At 58.9% G+C, this 27,791-nt stretch overlaps 1 protein-coding gene across 3 annotated transcripts in view; it reads right to left on the reverse strand.

The window, feature by feature from the left end:
* Positions 1–349: 349 nt before the first annotated feature.
* The window catches only part of GLIS1 (GLIS family zinc finger 1), a 215,470-nt gene continuing 188,028 nt past the window's right edge, over positions 350–27,791 (reverse strand). For 2 of the 3 annotated variants that reach the window (XM_058551985.1, XM_058551986.1), the window contains 7 exons: positions 22,305–22,466; positions 16,894–17,004; positions 13,588–13,720; positions 8,600–8,756; positions 3,636–3,814; positions 2,845–3,012; positions 350–526 (listed from right to left, as the gene is read on the reverse strand). In XM_058551985.1, the coding sequence (XP_058407968.1) occupies positions 369–526; positions 2,845–3,012; positions 3,636–3,814; positions 8,600–8,756; positions 13,588–13,720; positions 16,894–17,004; positions 22,305–22,466 (1,068 nt within the window). In that variant the 3' untranslated portion in view covers positions 350–368. The remainder of the gene's footprint in view (positions 527–2,844; positions 3,013–3,635; positions 3,815–8,599; positions 8,757–13,587; positions 13,721–16,893; positions 17,005–22,304; positions 22,467–27,791) is intronic. The other variant, XM_058551987.1, reaches the window with a different exon arrangement.

Below are 27,791 nucleotides of genomic sequence, written 5' to 3' on the forward strand. Positions count from 1 at the left end.
TCTCATTTCCAGTTTTTAATGTTTTTCTTGTAAAACCAAAAATATAAAACTGGCAGGGGAATGGAAAACAAGTTCTGTACATTTTATATACACGAGGTCTGTGATTTCAAAACCATTGGGGAGAGAAAAGGAAGACAGTCAAGGGAAGGTCACAGGTCATGGATCCTGACGGGCACCTCTGAGCCCCGGCTCGGGCTCGGATGAGGGCTCCTGGCCAGCGTGGGGTGGCCGCCGCAGGCCCGGCACCCTGGGCTGGTGAGGACTGCGGCCCAGCTGCTCGGGGTGGGTGCGTGGGGGGTGGGAACAGACGGCGCGTGGGCGAGGTGGCGTCTGCGTGGACGGTGGGCAGGTGCAGGCAGGGCCTTCCTTCAGGTGTCCGTGTAGATGGAGGGGATGTGGCTCAGGCAGTGGTCAAAGGCCCCGTTGGGGAAGAAGCCACAGTCCTCAGGACCACTGGGCGCCACGTCTTCAGATGGCTGTGGTGGCAGCGGCGTGGGGCACGGGGCCTCGGCCAGGGCCTCGTAGCCTGTGGCTGTGGGGGACAGGGTCCTGGTTGGAGGACTTGGGGACTATACCTCGTCATCTTTTCCCAGCTCCCAGGCCCCCCTCCTGCCCAGGGTCCCTCCTCACAGCGTCCCCCCAGCAGGGCCTGCTCTGAGCCCTCTGCTCTCCCAGATGGAGAGCTGGTGGGGGAGGCGTTCGGGAGGAGGTGCCCCAGGCCTCGCACTTCCAAGGGGCCAGGGCAGCTGGGCAGACAGGCATGGGCTGGCTTGGGGTGGCCCGTCACCCAGTGCTGGATGGTGGGGCAGAATGTGGGGAGGGCAAGGAGGGTGGGGGGGTATCACAGCTCTTGCCCTTGGGGGGTGGTCCCCTCCTGGCAGAAGGAGCCTAGTCCACCCCCACCCTTTCAGGTTTCTGGCCCCACCAGACACACAAGCCCAAGGAAGGGGACCAGCACTCACCAGGCTTGTTTAAATCTTATCTCACTTGTGTTCACAACCAGCCCGTGAGGTGGGACTCACTGTCCCATTTTATAGCTGAGAAGATGGGCTCAGACAGGGCAAGACAGCTGCCCAGGTCATACAGCTAGTAAGTGGGGGAGCTGGGACTTGAACCCTGGTCCATCTGGCTCTTCCACTGGACATGCTGTCTCCGGCGTGGGGACACAGCTCAGAGGCCCTCAAATGGGAGGGGCCTGGAAAGGTCATCCTATCCAGTCCCTGCCCTGGGCTGCTGTCATGAATTTGTGTGGCCTCAGTCTTCCCATCTGTGCAGTGGGATCAGGCTGAACTCTTCCTGAGGCCCCACAGTCCCACCGGAGGCTGGGCTGCCACCCACATAGAGGGGAGAAAGGAGACCAAAAGAACCCCCATCCCCGTGTGGGGACATGGAAGCTGCCCCCTCAGAGTTATTTATTTCAGGTCTTGTTGCTAAACCAAGAAATCCCTCCTTGGTCTGGACCGGGGCCGGAGGATGACGGGGTGGGGGAGCCAGCGGTGCTGAGGACGGCGGTGGGTGCCTAACCACACACCAATCCATGTGTGTGCAAACACAGAACACACCCACCCGTCCCTGCACGGCCTGTGATTGGGAACACCTGCCTCTGGTGCATGTATGTGAAGTGTCCACCCACAGATGTACTTACACTGTGCTTGAACACACGGGCACACATGCACACTCATCTAAAACAGCCCAAAGGTGCTAATGCACATCCAGGCACACACGTGTGTGTGCACACAGACGGGGTCATGGGATGGTAACGTAACGTGTGCACAGACGGGGTATGAACATCAGCACAAGCACGATGCAAGCACACGTGCGCGGACACGAGCGCATGCCCCGTGAGCTCCTTACACACTCACAGGGGCTCACACTGCTTGGACCCCACCCACGCCGTCCCTACATGCACATACACACAGACGTGCCCCACCAACACGTGAGGAAAGAAGACATACGCAGACACGGGAGCACGTATGTGAACACGTGGACCCACGGCTCTGCGTGTGCTCGTCTGTGGCCTCGTGCTTGTCCATATGTCCTTATCCCTCCACCCCCAGCTGCACACACCCAGAGTTGCCCAAGGGGCCTCTGGGATGGGGTCTCAGGCTCCCCTCTGTCTGGGGCCCAGCCTGCCCAGGCCTGGTAGCTTCCAGCTGGACCTGGGCCTGAGGCTGGCCTGGGGTGCGGCTGGGCTTGGGGAACCCAGGAGGGTCCAGCCCCACCCATCTGATGCTCTGCTCCCACCAGGACTGGCCCTGCTGGTCTGAGCCTGACTCTGCCGTGGGCCGTGCCCAGCCCACCCACCCCCCGGGCTTCTCCACCCCAGCCAGGGGCACTACTCAGGGAAAGGTCCAGGGCCCTGTGGGGACACAGATGCAGTGTGAGGAAAAAGCACAGCCTCCAGACTCTGTCCCTTCCTAGGAGTGTGGCCCCTCTGGGCCTCAGTCTCCTCATCTGTTCAATGGAGATCAGTGTTTGTCTCTTCCCCGCTGCATCCCCAGGTCTACAACTGCGCCCGGTACATAGTAGGCGCTCAGCAAATATTTAAAGGGAAACATCAGCCGGACTGCGAGCTCCCGGTCTCATCTCCTCTGTGTCTTCAGAAACCTGCCAGCATCTAGACACGTATACGCCGTGGAGGGAACACTGACTTCGGTGTCAGGCGTGTGCAGATCCCAGTTCTTTGGGGTCCTGAGACATCTCGGAGCCCTTATTTCCCCCTCTGTAAAGTGGGGATGACCCTACCTCTGTCCCACGGCTGCGGGAAAAGGTGTGGAGAGCACGCGGCACAGGGCTGGGCTCTGGTGGGCACTCGGGGAAGGGAGGCATGCAGGGGGGGCTCACCTGTGGCAGGTAAAGGTGCACTGAGGCTGTGGTAGCCATTGGGCCGCAGGGGGTTGAAACCGTGGGCCTCCCCAGCCAGTCCGTCCCCATCCGCTGTTGGCTCGGCCGTCCGGTAGCAGTCGCCATAGGGGAAGCAATTCTGGATGGAGTGGAAACTGCCCTGGTACCCTGCAGAGGCGGGCAGCAGGGGCCACATTAACAAAGGAACAATGCCCAGAGCTGGGAGGTGATCTCCCTGCTGTGCTGCTCAGTGCCCCACACTGTCCTGTGCAGATGTGGTGGGTGTGAATGAGAGGAGAGAGCCACAGGGCAGAGCAGGTACCAGGGGTCTGGGCCCCTTCCCAGCTGCACGGGAGGGGGTTGGGCGATGTGGCCCCACATGGCTGCGCCGACTCGAGTCATCGTGGCTGATGAGAGTGCGCCGAGGGAAGGGACTGTTGGCCCTCTACCCCCTCCCCTCTGAGATACCCAACCACTCACAGCTCCTCCAAGCAGGAGACCATTCCCACCGGGCCACTGCCAATGCTGTTCCCATGATGTTCCTGCTGCTGGGAGAGCCCTTCGACACCTTGTCACCTTGGTGAGGGAACAAACTTTTCCTCACCCCTCAGAACGAATTTCCTCCAGGAAGCGCCCCTGACTAGGCGGTGGGTGGGAGGCACGTGGGGTCACCCGACTCCCGGCTTCTCCCAGTGTGGCCCTCAGCGGCTGCCTCCCCAGGTCACGTCTCGCTCCTCTCGGCACCCCGAGGGGAATCTGGGTGTGGAGGAGAGGCCCCCGCCAGAGCTCACCTTGCGGGCTGGGCAGAGGTGGGGGTGGAGGGCTCTGGAAGGGCGGGTAGGGCGGCTTGCTGGGGAGCGTGGGGAAGGGCTGGCCCCCTGGAGAATGGCTCTGAGAGGACGGCGGCAGCAGTGGTGGCCCGAGCCCCTTCGGGGGGCTGACCACGGGCGAGAGGAGGCTGCGTCCCAACCTGGAGAGAACGGAGACGGCCATCAGCAGGACGGGCTCTGCGGCTCGTGGGGGCCAGAGGCCTGGCTCGCTGCTTGCTCCCCTCTAGCAACGGGGAGCTCACTAGCTGACCTGCTCTAACTTACGACAGTCAAGTTAGAAGAGGATGCTTTTATTTCTGATTATGTTCAAACTGGAATTAAATTTTAAAATCCTCTAAGCTTTGGAGTCCAAAGGAATTAGTAAAGAGAAACGTCTATCTGGTATTTAGGACTAATGGCCAGCAGGAACACTGGTTACAAGCACGACCTTTGGAGCTGACGGAACTGTGTTTCAAACCCCATCTGCTCTCACTGGCCACGTGGCTGTGAGCAAGTCGCTTCGTGTCTCTGAGCCTCGGTTTCCTCGCAGGGTTGCTGTGTTCTCCACCTGGCAACCAGGGCTAACTACCAGCTGCCCCGCTGGACCCTGATGCTCCAACTCTGTGCCCGCCACTCTGGCCACCTGCAGGACGAGCCCAGGAGCAGCCCACACTGAAAGCCTTGGCAGAGCCTTAGCAAGAGGATACCCCGTGGCACTACCAGTCACCATTCACCGAGCCTCTGCCTCGCCCCAGGCCTGTGAGAGATGTTCTTGTGTGCTTTTTGCAGATCGAAAAACCAAGGTTCAGAGAGGTTGTCCAAGTTACTCCTGGCCACACAGCACTGACCTCATGGGTTATAGTGAGGGTAAAGCTAGATAAAGCGATGCAGACAAAGCACTGAGGATGGTGTCAGATACACTCTTAGGCACTCTGTGAATCATCATTATTATCAAGACGGAGGGAAGGAAAATCAGCAAGTAGGTCTGATGTCCACATTGGCCCTTATTCCCCTGCAGGGGTACTTGTAGGGACCTTCCGCCTCCATTCCTAGCCATTTCTCCTCCACTTCATACCTCCTCGATGGAGGACTCACCCGCTCCCTTCACACAGAGACTGAGGGGATGAGGCCTAGCCTGTGCGCTCTGGAAGCTCGTGTTCTGAAACAAGACTGCAGCCGCTGAGAGCCGTATGGTCACCCCGAACCCGGCTGAGCCCCGTGGGCCACCTGACTGGACCGCACATCACTCTAGACCCGGCTCCCTCCTCACGCTGCCTTCCGAAGCCCTGGGGTCTGCTCACAGGAATCAAAATGGCGCTGGGTCAGCTGGGCATGGGGCCTTGGGACCCGCTGAAGGCTCTCGGCCTACAGGGCACGTGTGTGCACTGCAGGAAGAGGGAGAGCGAGAGCCAGAGTCTCCGTTTTCTCTGCATTTGCAGATTTGTCGGACCATCAACATTAAAATATACTGCAGGTGTAACGTCACAGCTCCAGGTGACCCCCTCGGGCTAGGCATGCCACCCTGGCCCACCCCCTGAGACACGAGGTGTTAACAGGACAGATCCCCATCTCTCTCTGAGGGCAGCGGGACTATCCTAAAACACGGAAAGGACACTTGCGGAGACTGTCTGTAGCTCTGCCGAGTCCTCTCTGCTGTCACCACCCCTCTACTGTGCTGTCATCATTCACATGTCTGGGACCCCCCGACACACACTGTTCCATGCTGAAGGCAGCAGAAGGGGTGCCTCTGCGCCGGGCCCCCAGCCTCTAGCCCAGCAACTAACATGCTGTAGGTACACGTGTCCCCCGCCTTAACTTAACAAACTGAGCCCTCATCGAGGCTCCATGAATTAATGATCATTATCATCATCACTAATATTTGTAGGCCTGTTTTGCAGAGCCGTCAAGTGGGACAGGGCCTACCACTGTGCTCTATAAACTGTGGAGGGCTGTGCACAAGCTGTGTCCTCATAACCAGTTCTCCTGGCTGAGGCTGGGCCGAGTCGTGGCCAGGGCGGTGGATCCTCCTCCCTCGGGCCCAGGGCATGGTGCCCGTCTGCCTCATGCCCACCCTGCCCTGGCCGCCCCCCCCCAGCCCTTCTCCGATTTCCTGTCAGCCCCTCGGGGGAGCTCCTGCAGGAGGGCCAGGTCTCGGCCCTGTCCATCATGCGCTCAGCCCTGGGCCTGGCACACAGCGAACAGCTGATAAGTGCTAACAAGTGGGTTTCTGAATGGCTCAGCTACAAACCCAGAGATTAACAGCGCTGCAGAATTAAGGAGAACCAGATCTGAAGAGGAAAAAACACGCGTTTTCAAAGTTTGTTTTTCCTGTCTCAAACCTGCCATAAATTCACATTTGCCACCTTCACAGCCAGTGAAATTAAACAGAACACGCGTCTCGGCAACAGACGCGCAGGCGGAGTCAGGCTGCTCTACCTGAACTCTTTAAAAGGAGAAGGGATCATCTGCAGCTCCTCTTCCGAGTCATGCAAACGAGTCCTAACTCAAATATTTTTGCTTCAATTGGAACCTATAAAAATTAATATAAAACCTCACTGGCCTGGCAGACTGCGGGCTTCATACCTTGCACGGGGCTGGGGGAAAAAACCACCCTATTCGGCGTCTTCTCTGAGCCAGGGTAAATACATTTGGTCATGAAGTCAGGCCCTCTTGGCATATTTTTGAGTGAATCAGATAATTCTGTCAAGCTATTTAAACGTCCTGGCAAACCCCCGAGGAGCCAGAGTGGCCTTCCCTGTTGACTTTGGCAGGAAGAGGAGGCTGAAGGCCTTCCTCCTTCTTCTCAGGGGCTGAAAAAAGAACCCCGTTCACGCTGGGCCTGGGCCTGGGCCTGGGCCTAGTGTCAGGCGTGAGGCCCTTCTCTCCCATGGCCCGGAGCAGCCTGGGCGCCTCGGCAGTTGGGACGGCTCGAGCCAGGCTCCCGCAGGCGCGAGTGGGCTGGGGGTCCCGTCTCGGTCTTGTCATCACTCTGCCGCTCGCTGCAGGAATTCTCGACGGGCACTTAGGCAGGCGGCAGGCAGGTGATGAATGAGGCGGAGCAGAGTGCACAGGCCCGAGCAGGGAAAGGCCTCTGTGGTTTATTTTTCTTTGGTTGGAGATGTTTTTGGGCTGGCTGGTGGGTGAGCAGGTGGCCTGAGCAGGGGGTGGGTGAGGGGCAGGGGGCTGGTGACCCCAGGACCTGTACCTGGTGACGTGTGCAATGTCAGCTAATCCTCACCACTTTCCTAGAGGAGGGTGTTTTAATGCCCATTTTACAGAGGGAGAAACTGAGGCTTGGGAAGGGCTCAGTTTTCTGGGTCCCCCTCTGTACCCCATGAGGCTGCCTCTTTGTGGCTCTCCACCCACTCACCCCCACAGCCGTCCCCTGCTCTGTGAACGACACTTCTGCCCACCTGGCAGCTCCTCCCTGACGCCCCCCTCCCTGACCCAGCCAGAGTTCCCCGAGTCCTGCCATCTGACGTCACTAATGCCTTCTGGGTGTTCCTCACCCCACCCTCCGGCCCTGGCGCCGGCTGCCATCCTGCACCCACATTCGATGCTGCCCCTGGCAATCCAGCTCCACGCTGCAAGCTGGGCACATTCTCTTCCCCAAACTGGACCACATCACTGCTCAACACCCTTTGGATAGAGTCCTGTCACAGGCCTCGTGACCTGGCCCCGGCGACCTCTCTTCTGAGCTTGTCACCTCACAAGATGGTTCACATCTCCCAGAACATGCCAAGCTCTCACCATACCTACCTTCACTCCTGCTGTTCCTTCCTCCCAACCTCTCCCCTCAGCCAACTCCTACTCAACCTTGGAGGCCCAGCTTAGCATCACCTCCTCCAGGAAGCCTTCCCTGACATCCTCCTCCACCACACTGGGTTCTTTAGGCTTCCACAGCTCCTTCTGCTTCCTTCTGTCAGAGCACTTGCCTGGTGCGGTCTATCCCTGCAGGTCTGTCTGTCCCCACCTCCTCACGGTGAGCTTCTCCAGGGCTGGGGTCATCAGTGGCCCTGGCAGTGGGCCCAGGGCCTGCCCACACCAGGGGCTCCATAACTGGACATTGAATGAATGAATGAGTGACTGGGAGGAGGCGCCTAGTTAGGAGCATGGACAACAAATTTGGTGATGAAGCCAGGCTGGCCCCAGGTGCAGGCTGGCCCAGGCCAAGGTTGCAGCCTCGGGGAGGAAGGGCAGGGGAGGAGGAAGGCACTGGGGCCAGGCCTTGGGGGACAAGTGTGATGAAGTCGCTGCTGGCGATAAGCAGAAGTGGCAGGGAAGGCAGGCGGTGGGGCTGTGAGGCCGCCCTCTGCTCACTTGCAAGGAGAACAGATTTCAGCAGCATTAGGGGCCAGCACTTAGCACACTGACTGTCCAGCCAGCCAATGAAGTGGTCACGATGAGAACCACACCGAATGCAGGAAGAGGCCGCCCTCCCTGCCGTGACCCTGGAGGCAGGGCTCCTGGACAGCCCTGGCTCCAGGCAAGGGCCACAGCTGCGGTGGCCAGAAATGGAGGCGAGGCCCAGGCCAGCATCTCTGGAGTGGGCAGAGGGCGTTCTGCTCACCAGACACACGTGCGAGCCAAGGAGAAGCCAGAGGGAGGCTCTCGAAGGGGCCTGGGTGTGGCAGCCCAGAATGCAGGGGTCAGGTGGGGGCACCGCATCTCCCGCGGCCGCCCCCCCAGGGAGGAGAGGGTGCACGAAGTGGACGTCAAGAAACCTGGGTGCCAACACATCTACTTGGTAGGGTTACTCTGAGGCACCAACAAAATCGTCACAGAGAGTATTTAGTGCAGGGTGCAGTACACAGTAAGTGCTGCATAAGTGTTGACTATTTTCATTATCGGTAACAACTGTTTAGTGTGCGGGACGCCTGCCCTCACCTGTCTCCCATGCGGGTGCCCGCGTGCCGCCCCCAGAGGAGGACCGCTGCTGTACGTACCGATCCCTGGTGTTCTCGGCCGTGGGCAGAGGGGACAGGTGGTGGTGGGAACTGGTGGTGGCGTCCAGTGGGTGGTGCCTGGAAGGAACATCATGCGTCGGGGGCAGGAGGCCTGATGCGAGCCCATTATGGGAGGTGACGGAGCCAGGATACATGCCTACAGGGAAGCAAACAAACACACTGGGCTTCGGCCACTCACTAGGGATGGCTGTGGGCAGCCCAGGGGCTGTGAGCCTGCTCATGGAGAGACAGAGACAACAAGCTCGTATTAATAGAAGGTTAGGGGCCCCAACAAGGGAGATGTTGGCCCCACTCTGTCTGGCCATGGCCTGCCCTGACTGTCAGAGGCATGGGGTGGTCGGTCGGGCTGTGTGTGTGTGTGTGTGTGTGTGTGTGTGTGTGTGTGCGCGCGCGCGCGCGTGTGCATGCGTGTGTGTGTGTGTGTGTGTGTGACAGAGAGAGAGAGAGAGAGAGAGAGAGAGAGAGGGAGAGGGAGGGAGAGGGAGGGAGAGAGAGGGAGAGAGGGAGAGAGAGAGGGAGAGAGAGCAGAGCCTTGAGGTCCACTGTGAGGCGTTCCGAAGAGAGGATGACTGCACTAGCTGGATGGCAGGCTGGCCTGGGAGACCACTGAGAACGGATGCCACAGATGGTCGTACAGGCTGTACACTGCACAAGGCTCCCCACTGAGGAGAGGAGTCAACCATGCTCTAGTCTCGGATTCTAAATCTCTAGAAGACACTTGCAGGGTGATACCACCTTTTATAATCTTTTACTCTCAAGGGTCTTACGTTGTTAAGAGGACAGGTGGGGTAACGAATCAAATGGGGGACACTACGTCAGAGTCAGATGTTGCCCCAGGGGCCCAATGAGGGTCTGAGAGCAGTTACTGAGGCCAGTGCTTCCCAAATGCCTTCACCAAGGAACCCCAATTAGAGGAGAGAATGAACCCCTACACTGGGACTGGAGCCTGAAAGGGACACAGCAAGGGTGGCAAGTTTTTGACATTCCCTATTCTACCTGAAAAAACAGGGCCAATTTTGTACCCCTCTTTAATCTGGCCATGTTTATGTGAATTTTAATAGAAATTGACACCATTTTCCCAGAAATCAGTTCATCAAGTTGATGCCGTGGGAGGACTCTGGCCCTGGGGGCCATGCCCAGAGCTGCACTGCTGCAGTGTCCACTCTGATTGGTCAGAGCTCACCCTGGGCCAGCTGTTACATTAGGAAAATCACTCTGGTCATCATGGATCCAGACCCAGTGCTGTGTATCACCTCATGAGAACCATCTGAGAACACAACATGCTCTTTTCAAGGATGGGATAAAGGAGGAACTTCTACTTTCTCAGGTAGTTGGGGTTCCAAGGCTAGCCTATCCCAGGCTGGCCCCTCTGGCCCAGGCCTGCACTTCAGGGAGCTATGATAAGGAATTGAGCAGGGCTGTGGCAGGGATAGCAAGCTCAATGACTTAGGTGGCACAGCAGGGAGCAAAATAAGTGAAACCACAGGGGTTAACAACAGGGAGCAGTGGGGACTGTGGCAAAGCAGAGAGAATGTGCCCCTTAAAGGCCTTACATTGAAACTCTTAAAAAACAGAAAAAACAAAATACTGTTCCTATGAGACCAAACAGTTTGCAACCCCTGGTCTGGAGTTAGAGCAGCAGACATCCTATGGATGGGTTACATTAAGTGAAATTCTACTCTTACAATAAATGCATATCATTAACAACAGTCACTGTTAATTAAGAATGTACTTGTGTCAAGCTCTTTCTCTACACTATCTAGTTAACTGTCTCAACAACTGTCAATAAGGGAGATCATACGATCCGATCCCATTTTAAGATAAAGAAACTAAGTCTTAAGAACTTCAATGATTAGTCAAAAGTCACGAAGTGGGCAGCTAATCAGGTCTTTCTCTGGAGTGATACCAAGAGGAAGTCCACTTAAAGCCAGGCCCAGGAAAGAGCCTGGGGCCGCAGCTCAGGCTGTGGCCTGGAGGACCGGCTAGGGGCCTCTGGGTGGGGCTTCCCTGTGGCTGGCTGTGAGACCCCAGTCCTCACCCCTCCCTGTCTCGGAGACCTCTGCTCCCAGGGCAGCCCCGCCTGTCCACCCGTCCACACCCTCCCTTAGCCACACATCCCTCCCCGCCGGGTCAGGAAGGCACCTGGAGGGGTTCTGTGGATGGAGCCTGGCTCGGAGCTGCTCACGGCCTGCTCCACTCACCACCCTCCCTAGCACCTCCCCACCTGCCATCTTGAACCAATTTGGGGGCCTGACAGCTAGGAAGGCCTAAAATCCTGATAAATCCTGGCCCCTCTTCCTCAGCCATGCTGACCTCATGCTTCTCCCGTCCTCACTGCCCGCCACGTTACCCTGGCTTGGCTACAGGGGCCTGCCTGTCAGATCAGCTCCCAAGGGCCTCCTATGACGAGAGACGAGCTCTTGGGAACTTCCTACAGTCAGACGATGAAAATTCAGCGTGATCCTCACCAGCTCCTCCCTCGCACCCACCCTCTCTTCTGGACTGTTCTATCCTGACACTCCTTGAATCTCTCCCCTTTACCCTGCCTTCGCCCTGCCCTGGTCCAGGTCCCTTCCTGTAGAGCCCCCGAAGATGAATACACGGTAGGCGACGGGGGGCGTGAACTAGGCATGTTGAACGTGTGAGCAGACACCGGATGGGATGAGGGAACGCCCGGACCGTGAGGGGCAGCAGGAGTGGGGACGCCGCGGGGCCTGCTGGCCTGTCCCCTGACGCACCGCTTCAGGCTGTAAATCAGCGTCATCAATCAGCCGTGAGCACTTACCCTCCGGCCCCAACATCTGTTCCACGTGCCGTGTGTCCCGCAGAAGAACCCGGGGGACCCAGGACCCCTGGATTTGCGTGGCGGGCCCTTCCCTCCCCGCTGTGCTGGGAGCAGCCAGAGGACAGGAGCCAGCACAGGCCCGGCACACAGTAGGTGCTCAGTATGGCGCAGGCGTCATGAGCAGCAGGGAGGCGGCTATTTGGTTAAGGGCATGGCCTGCAGCCAGATGGCCTGGGTCCCATCCAGCCTCTGCCATTTACTGGCTGTGAGACCTCGGGGAAAGTTACTGAACCTCTCCAGGCCTCAGTCTCCTCGTCTGGAAAGAAGGAACTTAGCAGCTTGTACTTGATTTGGCTGTTGTGAGGGTCACGTAGCTAACGCATCTACCTACAGTCCCTGGAGAGGCTCCCGGCACCTACTCAACACGTGCTGGCTGCTGCATCATCACGAGATGGGTGAGTAAACGCTCTTCTCACTCGCCATGAACGACAATAACAACAACTAGATAAAATCATTGGTCACGCAGGGTTTATGTCAGCGATCACGTCCACCACCGCCCTGGTTCTCACAGCAGGAAGATACCACTCACTCACGGTCACGGTCACGGAGCAGGGCTGGCGGGCGTGGTATTCGTGCCCCGATCCGTGCTGCTGCCTCAGTGACTGGGTTTCTCGTCTGGAGCATGGGCTCAACAGCCCCGCCATGGGGTGGCTGAGGACCGAGTGAGATGATGTTTCTGAAGCGACCAGTCCAAGCAGGTGCTCCACAGGTGGTGTTGCCGCCCCGGACCCTCTCCCAGGATAAGCCCTGGGCCGGGATCTGGGAGAACGGGCTTCCAACCGGGGTCCGCAGCTGACTTCTCTGGATGACCTGGGGTAAGTCCTTCTCCCGCCCAGGCCTGAGTCCTCCCAGGATAAAAACGACCGGGCTGCAGGACCTCTGCCCCAGGCGGCCATCGCTCATCAGCCACAGCCCTCTTTCCTGCTGCGTCAGGGAGCCTCAGAAGCCTTCTCAACACAGAGCTCCAAGGGGTCATTACCAGCCACGGGAGCCAGCACTTGAGATGCAAATCTTCACCGCTGGGCTGAGTCATCCCTATGGTCTCTTTTCCCCCTGCTGTTTTAGCAACGCTGACCCTGCGAGAAGCAGCCCATGGCAGGGGCCCCCTGGCTGGAGGAGAAGGGTGTGGGCCCCCTCCACGCCCCTTCTTCCTGGGGGTCCTCACAGACTCCTGTGGAGGGGGACCCACGGGAAAGGGTGACAACCTTCTCTTCCCCGGGCTGCTTGGTAAAGGCTTTGACAGAGTTTTAAATCTGCTGCTACTTCAAAGCTGAGGGGAAAGAATAAAAATTTAGAAAATAAAAAATGTAAAAAATGGTTGGAGAAATTTAAGAAATCCTAGAGGGTGGGAAGAGCTTTCGGCTCTGACACCGTGGCTTCTTCAGGGGAGGAGAGAGAGCACGAGCACCGTCCACTGGAGTCCACAGGTCACGCCGCCTTCTCCGGGCAGCCAGGAACGTCTGCCAGGCTGAGACCTGCCCAGTGGCCTGCAGCTGCGTGAGGGACAGACAGTCTGCCTCGGCTGGACCAGGGGCTCTGAGTGTCCAGCTGGATGGGCCGCAGGGTCCCAGGGGGTTGAGGGGACCCCTCTGTGGGCCCCAGAGTTTAGTGATGAGCTGGAAGCGATTATGGCCAAGCTGCCCACCCCCTCAGAGCCTCAGCTTGCTCTTCTGAAGCAGGAGTCCTGGTGGGGCATCCTGGTGGCGAGTCCACGGGACTTCAAGTTGAGGCCCAGGCCTGAACCCTGAGGCGGGTCCCGGCGGAAGTGCAGGCGCTGCCTTGGCGAAGGCGAGCGGAGAGGAGGCCGGCAGGGAGGGACAGCGGCTCAGAAGCAAGAGGGAGCAGAGGCTGTTCCGGGCACTGCCTCATTACCAAGCCCGGGGCAGGAGGCCACCAGGAGGGCCCAGGTCCTGCTGAGAGCAGCCTGGGCTTCATCCCATGGGCGATGGGGACCCACAAGAGAGTGAAGGGACATCTGCCTAGTTACATAAGCTGCAGAGGCGATGGAGCCCAGGGGAGCGGGTGCCCCCAGCAAGTCGTGCCCACATGGCCCTGGCGGCCCACATGCATCGCTGTCTTCCTGTAGGGCTGTGCGCCTGGCCCTGCCTCCCCGCGTGCATACCTGGGAGCAGCTCCTGGCCCAGGGCGTGGCCAGCCTTCCCGTCACTGGCAGCCAGCTGTGTGGACGCATGGAGCTGCTGCAGGGCCAGACACTCCGTCAGGACATCGGCCTCAGTATCAGGGACCGTGTGCAGCTGGGAAGCAAGCAGAGGGAGAGAGGGTGTTAGTGACAGACCATGTGCCCACTGGCGACCCTCCCTTTAGGAGACAGCACAGGAAGGACAGTGCCCCAGGGCAAGACCCTTCACCTCACTGCGCCTCAGTTTCCTCATCTGTAAAATGGGGCTAATTATGTACATTGTGAAGATTGTGTTAGTTCAGGTCTGAGCAAGAAGATGCTAAGAGGAGACTGAACCTGCACGGATCTTAATAGGGGCAGTGCCTGTGTGGGAGAAATTAGGGAAGGAGCCGTCAGACCGAGTTCAAAGTCTGATTCTGAGGGAAGGAGGGAGCGGGGAGGCTGGTGGAAGCTTCCTAGACTGGGAGTCCAGGGAAGCTGGGAGTCTTCAGGGAGCCAGAGTCTGCTGGATGTCAGTGGGGTCCTACGTCTCCTGGGAAGGGGTCTGCCTCAGTGTCCTTGTGGGGCCTCCTGTGCTCAGTCACTGGCTGGGTGCAGCCTGTGGGAGGCATGGCCTCAGCACAGAGGTTGAGATGGTGGTCAGAGGGCAGCAGCTGTGGCCTCCCGTGGGGCTGGAGGTGTGTGAGGCACATCCTCGTGGATGCCACAGAGAGGAACTGAGGCGCTGGGAGTAAGCGTCTTTCCCTTCTCCCCCCACCTCCCCATCTCTCTTCCTTCCCGGCACAAGGTGCAGTGGAGACAGGCCAGGCCTAAGAAGGAAGACTTGGGTTCAAATCTCACTCCACCTCTTCTTACTCCCTCTGTGTGTGACGACGTGTGACACTCAACAACTCACTCACCTCTCTGGCCTCCCCTCCCCTGCCTCACCCCAGGCTGCTGTGAGGAGTAGCGACGTGAGGGGTATGAACACGCTCGCGTGGTGTGACGTGTGGTACGAGGGGCTGTGGCTCCACAGGGGCACGCCTCAGTGGGCCCGCTGGATGGAGGGGCCTGAAGTCGTTGGCTGAGAGCAAGCCCGGGCTGGATAAGCACAGCCACTCAACATAGCTTTGGCCAGCAACCCTCGGCTGTCCCCAAGACAGACTTGAGCTTGACGCCTCAGAAGGCCTTCCCCTCTGCAGATGGGGCTAGGGAGGGGCTGGTTGGGGCCTTGGGGCATCAGGCCGTGAGGGGGTATGCACCTGGCTGGGAAGAGCCCCTTCTCTGGGGGAAATCCCAAAGCTTGGCTACCGAGCCCTGAAGGTTGACTTGTTCAAACCCTCATTTTAACTGGACCAAACAGACCCAGAGAAGGCAAGATACCTGTCCCATGTCACATAACAGCTGAGAGTCAGCCCCGAGGGTCTTTCCATACTCCCAGGCCAGAAGGGCCAGCACCCAGGCTTGGGGAAGGCATGCCCAGCCTCCCGATGGGCTCTGGGTTCCCTGACCCAGCAGCTGTTTTCCATGTAAATTAAGCTTCTGGCAAAAGAGGACCAGGGCATGTCCTTGCAGACTGCAATGTCGATCGGATTAGGAGCAGCAGGAGAGGAGAATTAGGGAAGAAAAGCATTTCTAATTCGCTCTGAAACGCAACAGTGCTGCCAAGGAGCTGTCATAATACAAGGGTCGCTTTACCCAGAAAGATACATCATCCCCAATGGCTCTTAGTGGATGCTTATTGTTGGGAAGTTTGCAGATCTGAGGCCCTGGGTCCCTGGGGCTCAGCGCGAGCCAAGCACAGGGCCTGGGAAAACCAGGGCAGGATTCTGGTCCGCGGGCACCAGTCCTCTCGGGACAGAAGCCTCCCTGGCGTGCAGCCTGGGCCATTCCCTGCCTCTGCTCAGGCCCCTCAACCTGAGAGCAGTGGAGAGAGCTCAGGCCCTGGAAACAGACAGGTCTGTGATGGGATCTTGGCTCTGTCCCTCCGCCGCTGCACAAATCTGGGCAGATCTGTTAATGCTCTGAGTCTCAGTTTCCACATCTCTAAAATGGGAAAAAACAGTGCCGGTTTCCTATGGTGACAGGGAGACTAAACAAGATCCAGTCTGTGCAGCACCAGCTCAGCCTGGGTGAAGGCTCGCCTCTCCCCTCTCAGGGGCAACATGGGGGGGGGGGTGCTTTCACCAGGAGCTCTTAAGCACGCTGTGACCGTGTCCCTTCTCTGCCCTCCTGCTGCCTGCAGGGTGCAGACTCAAGTCTGAGCCTGACTGTCCCCTCCCCATTGTCCTTCCCCCTGAGGCCTGCTTGCTCCCAGCACCTTATCTCTGTGTACCGCATCCCAGGGACTAAAGCATCTGATTGCTCTAGCCGCTAGGCCTTTCTCTGCTTTATGCACGGCTGTATCCACAGTTCTTAGAACAGTACTTGGAAAACAGTAGGTGCTCCCTAATCCTGCTGAAAAATTAATGGGGTCTTCTTCATCTGTCCTCCTCTGTCATGCTGATGTCCCCAGATTGGCCCCTGGTGTTTCTCTTCACTCCCACACCCTCCCTGGCACTAAAGTGCCCCCAGTGGTCCTCTGGAGACGTGGGTTAAACCCAACTGGGTGGGCTCTGCCCCAAGTCGCAGCCCCGTCCCTCCTGCTGCGCTGGGTCCCTCGTGGCTCACACACTCCTTGTCCAAAACAGAACTCACTGCTTTCTTCTGCAAATCTGTTTCTTTCTTAGATTCTCTGTTCGGGTGAAAGGGACCACCATCAATCCTGCCCCCAAAGTCTGACCCTGATGCTCCTTCCGGCCAAGGCCACAGGACTAGCAGCGGTGATGCCGGCAGGCCGGCTCCAGAGCACACAGCACTGCGCCTACTGCCCCCGGCGTCATTTCTTCCATGGACCCTCCTGTTCCCACCCTGACAGCCTAAGGCCCCTTCTCTGTGCCCCTGACTATTCTTTACATACCTCTATTGCAGTCTTTACTATATTATAACAAATTATCTCTTTATGTCTGTCTTACACTTGCCAGGTCCCCACTGAAGGCGGACCATGGTTTTCGTTTTTTGCCTCCTCGGTGCCTACAGAGAGCCTGACATCAGATGTTTACTAAACGAGCTGTGGCAAGAGGGCAGATGGAGAAGAGAGGAGCTGGTGGACAGTGCGTGGGTGGATAAATGTCCGACTGGCTGGGGGCAGACGGTGGATGATGGACAGCGGCATCCTCGGGTATGTGGGGACCTGGCTTGAAGCTGGACGAGTGGTGGGAGGCCCGAAGGGCGTCTGCAGAAGTGTGCCTGGAACGGAGGCCAACTTACCTTCTTACGCACCTGCTGCTCTTTGGCTGAATGGGCCTTCACGTGCTTGCGGAGGGAGCTGGGGTCCGTGTAGCGCTTGGAGCAGCCAGGGATCTGACAGGCATACGGCTTCTGTAACATCAGGGGGCAGAGGTGGGGTGAGCGAGGGGCCACCTGCCAGGCCCAAGGTCCCACTGCGTGACCCACAGTGGGGAGGACTGGATGAGGGGCAGGCTGCCTCTCTGTCCCTGTCCCTCCCTCTATGTCCCCCCAAGCCGGGAGGGGTCTGACTCAGGCAGCTCCGCCCGCCAGCGTGGGGAAGGTGCCTGGCCCGGTAGTGAAGGAGGGGTTGTGTCTCTATTCTACCCTCATGCTGGGACCTCAGGCAAGTCTCCCCTCTCTGGATCTCACTTTTCTCCTCTGCAAAATGGAGCCAACTGAGCTCCAAGGATTCTTCCAGCTCTGACACTAGCTCAGAGGAAAGCGCACCCCTTGTAGCCCGCAGCTGCAGAGAAGCAGTGAGTGGACAAGGAGGAAAGTGAGGTGGCTGCCTTGGAAAAGAGGAGGTGGAGGAAAGGGGAAGAGAGGGCGACAGCATGAGGCGGGGCCACAAATGTGGGGCCAAGCTGGCGTACAGCAGGGCCCCAGGCTGTGAGCGACTGACCACACCTTGCACTGGGTCCCAAGTCCCCAGACTGCTCTCTGGGTCACGAGAAACCCAGGTGCTCATCCCGACAATCGCAGGAGACCGGAAGGGAACTGGATCTCAGACACAGGCCTGGGGAGGCTAGGGGTCTGTACCCTTTGTGTCCCTTCCCCTTGGGGCTCTGATTGCCAACCTAGAACAAATCCAGGCCCACTGCCTCCCCTGGTTCCTGCCCGGGCCCCACCCTGCTCTCTGCGCTCCTATCTCCCCTCACACTCACAGCCAGAGGGCTTTCTCACAGATCTGGCCATGCTCTCACCTTCTAAAACCCCTCCATGTCTCCCTGGTACCCTCAGACACAGCCCATCTCCTGGCACTGAAGGCCCTTTGTGACTTGGGCCCTGCTTAAGTTCTCCCCCTCCTCCTGCCCCAGCCCCTGCATACCCACCTGCCTCTCCACGCGCTGCTAGAATCTTCTTCCCACCTCCACCCCCTGAGCTTCCCACTGGCAGCACTGTCTACCCTGCACGGCTGAGTTTGCTCAGTGTCCTCCACCAGCTGGTGAGTTTTCCGCAGGGGAAGGTCCCTTCTGATTTATCTCGGGTCCCAGGGACTGACCCGGGGCAGAGCACCCAGGGCTCTAGCTGAACTCTGAGCCCCGGGATAGGGCTTCCACAAGACCCTGCTTGGGGCCTCAGGCCGCTGCCGCGCTTGAGACCCCTAAGGCTTCCCCCTCACAACACATCTTGGGTTCCAATTTCTCAGGGCCATCTAGCTTCCAGTGACTGCAGGGGACAGACAGGAGGACGTCTGGAAGAGGTGACGCCTCTCAGGTTAAGCACCAGGAACTGCTATGCCCCCATCAGACAAGCCCACGTGGAACTGCCCCCCGCCCCCGCCCCGACCTCAAGGCTGCTCTGCCCCTGTGGGACCAAGGCCGGTGGACCGCAGACCCAGGGACCTTGTGGGGTGGGTGAAGCAGAAAGAGATGACCGTACCTTGGTGCTGCCGCAGAGTTGCCAGGTTAAAGAAACGGAGGAGAGCAAAAAGAGAGACAGCGGTGAGAGGCTTGCCCCGCTGAAAGGAAGGTAGGGGGTGGGAGGGTGGAAGGCACACCTCAGCCCTGCCCCCACCCCACCACACAGAGACACACAGACACACACAGACACAGAGAGACACAGACACATACAAAGAGACACGCACACAGACACCCATACACACAGAAACACAGACACAGCCCTGCTCTCATGGGCCTGACCCCTACCCCAACACATGGACAGACACAGACACGCATGCATGCACGCACACATGCACACACAACCCCTCATGGGCCTCACCCTAACCCCAACACATGCATGCCCACGGGCGCGCGCGCGCACACATGCACACACACTCTTTCTCTCTCTCGTGGGCCCTGCCCTGCCCCAGGCCCTGTCCCTCAGGGATGCTGATACAAATCCACACGCTTTTGTCAAAAAGCAAACAAACAGAGCTCCGTGTGTGCAAGCGCACTCGCCTGGAAAGAGGGCACAAGGCCCATCTCCGTGTTTGTTTTTCCAGGGCCTGACGTGTGTAGAACATTCCTCCGGCCCAGCTCCCTCGTGAGCCCTCAGGAAACCGTGTGGCTGTCCCAAGCAGCAGCCCGGCCCCAGGCCTGGAGTCACCGCACAGGATCCGAAGCCTTGTTACTAACAAACAAGGACACTCCTGGCCGTGCTGGGAGGACAGAGACTGCTGCTCAGGAAGCCTCCAGATCCGTGCTCACGATCAGCTGCTCATCTCCTGAGCGCTCCCTCCATGCAGGCACTAAGCACTCGCCACCCACCATCTCCTTCAGTCTCGGCCACGCCCTGAGAAGCATCCCTACTTTGCAGATGAGGAAGATCTCACAGCGAGTGAGAGTGTGCCCATGACACTCTGCTAGTCCTCTCGTCCGCAACCTTAATGGTCCAGTGAAGGGGCCAAGAGAGATTATCACCCTTCATCTTGCCAATGGGGAAACTGAGGCCAGAGCAGGACAGTGGCTTATTCGGGGAGTCGGTGGCAGTCAGGACTCCAACCCCACACTGGGTGCCTGGGACACGGCAGGACTTGGTCAGCATTCAGCCAGCAGTCATAGGACGGGGAAAGGAGGGACTCATAACTGCTGTGCAGACCGCGTGTCAGGTCTATACATCCGTCACCTCAGTTGATCCCCCATCTCTCTCTCCTGAGGTAGGTGTTTGAGGAAACTGAGGCCCAGAGAGGCTCTGTGGTGTTCCTCGGACCACTGGGAGCAGGTGGAGGGCCAGGGTTAGAGCTCAGGCTAGTTCTCTCCAGTCTGTTCTGCCACTTGCCCATGGAGAGAATCCCAGGTTCTCTGGTGCCAGAGGGGAGCTGGGGACAGGACTGGGTCCCCTCTGGAAAACAGGGCCCCAGCCTGCATGGGGCTGACCCGCGGGGCCTCCGAGCTGCGGGTGCTGGGAAAGCACCCAGGCCACGTGGAGCCACCTGCGGTGTTTACGTGGGGCGGGCGCGAGTGGGGGCTGGGCGTCACGAGGACCTTCTGGGGAGATGACAGCCTGAGATAACCCTGGGGGCTCATTCTGGGCCTGAACTGACCTGCCCTGGAGCTCTGTTCACACACCAAGTTGGGGCCAGAGGCCTGTTGCTTTGGGGCTGGATCCAGGAAATGCAGTGAGGAGGGCAGGAGGAAGGGCCAAGTCAGGGTAGGTGACCCCAAGAGGCCTGGAGGGACGCTGCCCGGGCCTGGGGGGAGGGGTGCAGAGAGGCCTGGTGCCATTGGCGCAGCCGGGACATAACTGGGGTACTGGTGCACAGATGGCGCCTCTCGGGGCCTGGGCGGGTGCCAAGGGCTCCAAGGGCTGGCGTGTGGGGAGGGAGGTAATGGAGGAGGGGGCTTGTTAGCACGCCTCCTCCCTTCATGTCCCCAATGCAGCCTGTGACAGTGAGGCCTGGGAGGGGAGGGTGGGGACAGCGGTCGGGGTCAGGTTGGGGACAGGGCTCTTCTTTCTTACCTCCTTCCTCCCCATCCCCTCTGCTCAGATCCACCTCTCCAGGGTGGCTGACACACCTGCTTTTCCAGCAATGAGCACTGGACTTGGAGTCAGACAGACCCGGGTTTGCATCCCAGCTCTGCCACTAAGCAGCTGTGTGACGGCCGATGACTTAATCTCTCTGAGCCTCAGCTTCCTTGTTTCCAGGATGACACTGGGGGAGGGTGTGTGGTACTGGGGGTGGGGGGAAGACGTGTAGAACATTCTGCCTGGACCCAACACATGATCTCCCTGCTATTTTCTGCCACCTGCCCCCCATCTTTTTTGGGTCTTGGTTTTCCCAGCTATAAAATAAAGGGTTTCGGGGGCCGGCCCGGTGGCACAAGCGGCTAAGTGCACGCGCTCCGCTGCGGCGGCCCGGGGTTCGCCAGTTCGGATCCCGGGCACGCACCGACACACCGCTTGTCAAGCCATGCTGTGGCGGCATCCCATATAAAGTAGAGGAAGATGGCCACGGATGTTAGCTCAGGGCCAATCTTCCTCAAGAAAAAAGGGGAGGATTGGCATCAGATGTTAGCTCAGGGCTAGTCCTCCTCACAAAAAATAAATAAATAAATAAAGGGTTTGGACCAGAGAGCCTCCAGCTCTGACCTCTGTTGTTTCGTGGCCTCTAACCTACCCTGGAGGGGTCAGTTGCCCTCTTAGGCCTCTGCTCCCTCACCTGTCTATCTGTGTAGACAGGCTAGGCTTGATGGCCACCCAGGTCTCCTCGTCAGCAGAGTTCCCTAAACATTTGCACGAAGAGCAAAGACACAGGCTGTGGGCCCAGAGGTGGACTCTGGCTGCAGACCCGTTAGCTCTGCAGACCCGCCAGCTCTGCACACAGGGGCTGGGGTCCTCCCAGGCCGCATGCACACCCTCACACAGGCCCCGTGAGACTGGTGTGAGGCCCAGCTCTGAGTCGGCTCTGCCACCTTCCAGCTGGGCAGGCTCTGAACCTCCCGGAGCCCTGCATCCCTCATCTCTCAGATGGGTAAGTGAGCCCCTCACTGGCAGGGCCAGCATGAGATGGTGGGAGATGATGTTTTAGGAAGTGCTGGGTTACCCGCTGAGGTCTGTGTGCACGAGAGAGGATGCTTGGAGCGACACTGTGATAAGGCTGTGGTTATCATGCGGGCACAAGCAAGGGAAGGGAGGTGGACATGCAGGCATCAGGGCCCCAGGCACTATTCCAGGGGCCTGGGGTCTTAGGTCCTGCCCACACCAACTCCTCGCCCACTGTGCCCAGGGGACAAAGAACGGCCCTGGAGAGCCTCTGGCCTGTCTCCCTGGAGGAGGTGAGGTGGGAAGAGCAGGGGGCCCTGCTCTGGGGGTGGCTGACAGGCCTGGGGAGAGGACAGGGGATGGGAAGCCCATTTGTTCCATGGGGGCTATGCAAGGACACCCTGGGCCGGTACCTACGGGCTAAAACAGTGGTTCTCAGTTGGGGGAGAGTTTACTACCCCCTCCCCAGGACATCTGGCAATGCTGAGAGACACTTTTGGTTGTTACAACTGGGAGAAGAGAAATTGCTCCTATCTGTCTAGTGGAGAGAGGCCAGGGATACCTCTAAACATCCTATAATGACAGGATTCCCCCTTTCCCCAACAGTCTTCCTGCCACAAATGTGAACAGGGCTCAAGACAAAGGCAGGGTTTTGGCGTGGATGCTGGCCCCCACCTGCATCAAACAAGCGGGGCAGTGTGTGCGTCCTCCACCCTGTCCCGCCTCGGCCTCCGCCGTGGGCCTACCGTGTCGAGGTGGGTGCGCTGGTGTTTGGCGCGGTCGCTGGAATTGCTGAAGGCCTTCTGACAGCCGGGGTGCTGGCACAGGTACGGCTTCTCGCCTGTGTGGCTCCGCAGGTGGATCTTGAGGTTCTCCAGCCGCGAGAAGGCCTTGCTGCAGCCTTCAAACTGTGGGAGACGCGGGTGAGGGGCGCTTGGCAGTCCCGGGAGGGCCCACCACTCAGCCTGGAAACGGCCCCCAGCATCCTCTGCCCCCCGGTCCTGCCTGAGGCCTCCAGGCGCCCTGGTTCAGCTCCCCATGAAGTGCCCAGGACCCAGACTCTAATCAGGGAAGCCCTGGGGATCCAGAAAAAATACACCCCTGACTTAGAAATGGCCACCAGGGCTGGAGAAGAAAGTGGTCTTTCCATCCCTGGGTCTGGAAGGATCCCCCCAACCCCCAAATGGCATCTGGAAACGACGTGGCCCTGGATGGACAGGATGGCAGCGCCCTTCACCTCCCTGTGCCTTATTCCCTTGCCTACAAGCTTGAGACTCTGAGGCCACCACTCAGGGCTGATACCAGGGCCCCAAGGGGTAGGACACTGACTGTCAAGGGGCTTTGTCCATCTGGAGCACAGCATGAGTGCCGGTTGCTGTCAGAATAACAACCACATTTGTAAACCCTGTGTCTTTGATTTATCATTTGGCTGTTTGGCTGTCCAATGCCCACCACATACCAGGCCCTGTGCTGGGCAGTGGGCATGCCGTGGGTGCAGCACAGACAGATGATGCCCTGGTCAGGGGCGGGACTGGACAGAGAGCAACACACGCAGTGCCCTCCTCCTGCGGCCCCCGGCTGCCCCATCTCGGCAGCCTCGGCCCAGCTCCCCTCTTTCCCCGAATCCCCTCCCTCCTCCCTCCCTCCTCTCCTCACAGCGACCCTATGGGACCCTGCTGCTGTCTGCCTAAAGCCCCGCAAGCCTGGCATTCAAGCCCCTGTGCCCTCCACACCTTCCCGCCGGCCCCCTGACTCCCACCCCATGGTCGCAGCAGCAGGGGTCCACCAGGCAATTTCAAGCCTTTGCTCACACAAGTTGCTCAGCAAGGAATGTCCTCTCTCCTAACCATCCAATCCCCCCTCAGCCTTCAAAGCCCAGCTCGAATGTGCCTGGCCTGGTCCCCTAGTGTGACTGGATGCTCCCTCCTGCTTCTCCCACTGTCTGCCCGTCCAGCCAGGCCGGCGTTCCTGCAGTGCACACCATGGGTGGGAAGAGGAACCAGCACAGACCGCACCTGCGCCGTCTGTCTGTCCAGGCACAGTGCTGGGTATTTAACCAAACAACACGCGAAGGGTGTGGCCTCAACGTGCCCACCTCAGAGACAGAGGCTTCGTGTGGTGATCACAGGGCTGTGACACGGCAACGACAGGACACAGGCCACGTCTGCGCCAAAGCCCAGGTGGCTCTCTGTGCCTGCTGTCTTCCTGGGGCAGGTGGACAGGGGAAGGTGACCTTGGAGGAGGAAGAGACCAGAGGAGGCCAGCTCCTTCTCCCAAGCCATTTGTTTCATGCCCAGGCCAGGACAGATGTGAGGACAAGGACCCAGAGACAGCCACTAGTCTGGGGTGAGCTCCCTCCACGCCTCCCATCGAAGGCCTGGCCACAACTGTGGGCCGCGCACCGCTAGGGCTGGTCCAAGGTGAGCCGCCCACAACTGGGTTTCAGAGGCTGTTCCGCTTCCTACTTCCAGATGTGCCTTTTCCGTGCATCAAAACCAGGGGAATCCTATTTGGGGAATAAATAGGCCACAAGCCACCCCCTTGCTCTCCTGCAATGGCCTTGTGCCAGGTTCACCCCGAAGTGAGCGGAGGAGCCGCGGCTGGAGAGCGGGCCGCCTCTAGCACCGGCTGGTCCCTTTGTTCCACTGGGAGGGAGGCCTCTGAGGCGGAGCGGCAGTAACTCCTCACATGCTGCGTGATTTTCCTGACGTTGGGAGAGTCCACGGACTCTGGAGGCCGGTATATCATCTCTCCCACAGGGTCTGCCTGGCCAGCCCTCCGTCTCTGCACAGTTGCCCCCACCCCTGTCTTTGTTCAGGCTGTGCTCCTCCTGGGACACCCTCCCTTCCAGCTCGCTGACAATTTAACTCATATATTTTTCAAAAGTCCAGGATCTGCAGCTTGGTGTTCACGGTCTCCTGAGGCAGCCCCTGCGCCTCTCCGTCTGCAGACCCCCAAAGTGATGCAGAGTAGCCCATGGGAGGGATTGGCTCTGAATGTGTCAGGAACTTGCATGCCCCCAGGCCTCTGCTTGAGCTGTTCCCTTTGCCTGGAATGCCTTTCCCTCCTTCGCTCATGTAGCGACATCTACTCACGGTGCTCAAGCACTGCCTCCTCTGAGAGGCCTTCCCCAGCCTCCTGGCCCTCCCTGGCTCACCCTGAGCTGCGGGTTAGGAGGTTTTCCTGCACACCCGCTGCCTTCTCTTTATGCCTCCAAGCTGAGGGTCTGGGACTTCCCTGAGGCAGGGCTGGTGCAAAGGGTGGGTTAGAAACCGTGATCCAATGGGGGTAAGAACAGGCGTTCCCCGGCCGGGGAGTGCATGCACCCCTGTGAGTGCATCCCCTCCCCTCCAGAGTCCATCAAGGCACCCCGATACCTGTGCGTGTGCCCTATGCCCATGCCACGCCCATGTCCAACGGCCCAGCCTTGTCCTGCCTCCGCCCCTCGGAACTTCCCAGAGCCGAGTCACAGGCTGGGGTACAACGAACGAGCAGCTGGTCAGGGCGCCCTGATGGAGGGGTCGACCCTCTAGTGGAACCAGAGGTAGCAGCAGGTGCAGAAGCGGTGCTGCCCCCCAGGACTGGTCTGCGATGAGGATGCTGCAGCTACCCCTGGCAGAGCAACGCCCCCATCAGGGCCACATCCCAGAAATGCTGGGCCTAGAGGTGCGTGGGCCCTGCTTGCAGCTGCCTGCCAAGGTCCTCGCGGGCCCCTATTCTGCAACCGCGCAGGTGGGCTAACAGAGGCAGAGAGAGGAGGACGGGAACGCTTGTGGGTTCAGCACCCATGTGCGTGCACTCTGCTGGGCCTGCTGCTGTCACTAGTGTGATTGATGTGTCCCCTCCACAGCCCTTGGGGCCAATACTCCTCTCCCACGGCCAGGAGCCGAGGCTTAGGGGAACCAGCCTAGTGGTTACGACACAGACTCCGGTGTGGACAACCAGGCTTGCGTCTCGGCCACTCCACATACTGAGTGATCCAAGGTGAGTCCTTTCCCCTCTTTGAGCCTCAGTTTCCTCATCTGTAAAATGGGGTGAGTTCTACCAACCATGGAGGGTGGTTGTAGGGAGGATTAAATGAAATACTGCACAGTAAGTGCTTATCTTGGTACCAGGTTCACGCCCAGTATCATCACTGTAGCTGTCATTTAAAGTCACAGAGTAGGTAAGTAGCGGAGTGGCCTTGTGCCTAGGTGGCAACTCCCAGGCCTGCTGCCCCTCTGCAGAGTCGGAAGGGGGCATGTGTGTGTGTGTGAGTCTGTGATGTCCCGCTGGGCATGGTGGGCTCCCACGTCCCCCCATGTCCTGTTTCCACTTCTCACTCCTCAACCCCTTACCTCACTCCCCATCCTCCTCCTCCAGCCTGGTATCTGGACTGACCTTCTCAGCACACCCTGGCTCTCAAGCCTTGGCTCAGATGTCAGCCTGGGCATGGGGCCTGGAGCAGGATGGGGACTGGGGAACACGCTGGAGGGGCAGGGGCTCTGGTGCCTCCTGCGATGCAGAGTTAGCCCAGGGCTGTCCTGGCTCCACCTCTAACGAGCAGGCACCCTGGGGACCTGGCAGGGCTCACATGGTGGTGGAAAGGCCTGGTCTGGGATCCTAAATCTGGGCATGCACATCTGAGTTTCCCACGAGCCCCTGTTACCTTACAGCTGGCAGCTTCCCCAGACAGCCTCCAAGCCCCTCCAGCTTTAAAGCTTTACGAGTCTAGTTCTAAACTGTGAATCTAACCAAGTCGCCCTTGCTCAGGACCCTCCAGGGCTCAGCGTGCCTGCTGACGTCTGGTCAGGCCCCTTAGCCCGGCATTCGAGGGCCTCCACGGTCTGGTGTGTCAGTCTGGGGCAAGGGTCCAGACCTGGAAAGCAGACAGCCCTGTGATCTTGGCGAGTCAGAACGCTCTCTGTGCCTCAGTTTCTTTCTCTGTAAATGAAGACGAGAGTAAGCAGCTCACAGGCTTGTTGTGAGGGTGGGGCAGTGTGCACATCTGTACGGTACACAGGACACACTCTGTAAATGTGACCACTCTTCCGGGGGCTGTTCCTGCCTTGCCCTCAGAGAGGACCCCAGTGGGGTCAGGCTTCACTGGTCCCAGAAGCAAAGAACAGGACACCCTCGTTGACAGTCTTGGCCACTGGTCTGGCCCAAACTCCTTTCCATGCCAAGCTGTGGGGCACCCTTTGGGTACTAGGAGCAGCCTCCAACGAGAGTGAGGCAGGCTTTTGGGGTGGGACTGGCCGTGTGGGGGTTGGGGCAGCAGGGAGAGGTGCCCCACCACTGTTGTGTTGTGGGGGTACAGATGCTGCCAGAATGGAAACATGGGTCTTGTTGGAGCAGAAATGGAGCTGATAGCACATCCCCGGTTTTGGGCCTCGGTTTCCCTAAGGGAGGAGGAAGATGGGCCCTAAGGCAATGCCACTGTGACCCAAGGGTGTAATGATGCTTTCCTGGGGTCTGCACCCAGGGGGTACACACTGGGGTGGGGCCTTCCTGACATTCCTCCCCCAACACCCCAGTCCCCTGAGGTTCTAGGCTAAATTTTGCCCTGGACAGGCCCTTTCCTCCCTGCTGTCATGTCCAGGTGTATAACCCTGAGGAGCAGACCTCCTGGGACATCCCACTGCCCCCATTGCAAGGGGGCAAGGAGGGGGAATTGCCCCTACTATGCCAGAGGGCACTGAGCCTGGGCTAAGTCAGTCAGAACTGCTGTCTCTTCTAGAAAGAAGTGACCCATCAATCTTCAACACAAGGCAGCAATGTCAGACAAACCCCACAGCTCTGAGAGTCACTCGTGCACCCCGATCCATCCACCCCAATCTTATTACACACTCCCGTCACTGCTCACTCATCCCCATCACTCTTCAGGCATCCGCCCATCCTTCCAGCCACTCACTTCCTGGATTCGCTCGTGCACTCTCTTGTCTCTGGCACATTGATTCATGTCTTCTTGCCTTGCTCAGCTGCCCCGTGTGCCTGGCAGCGTGCTGCGAGCTAGGATTTTAGGGCAACAAAGACCACAAAAGACTCATAACACCAAACAAAAGAGAAGGTAGTCAGCTCTAAGAAGGGGCTGGTCTCACGGGCTTCCAGTGGGGGAGGCCAGGGGGTTGCTAGAGCCTTCTGGGGGGAGCTGGGCCTTGATGCCTAGGCAGGGTTTGGACAGACAGGGTGGAGGGCACAGAGAGACTGGGAGGGGTGGTGCATATTCTGGAGACAGCGAGGGACCTGCTGAG

Source organism: Diceros bicornis, chromosome 13, assembly GCF_020826845.1.
Source record: "Diceros bicornis minor isolate mBicDic1 chromosome 13, mDicBic1.mat.cur, whole genome shotgun sequence".
NCBI classification, from domain to species: domain Eukaryota; kingdom Metazoa; phylum Chordata; class Mammalia; order Perissodactyla; family Rhinocerotidae; genus Diceros; species Diceros bicornis.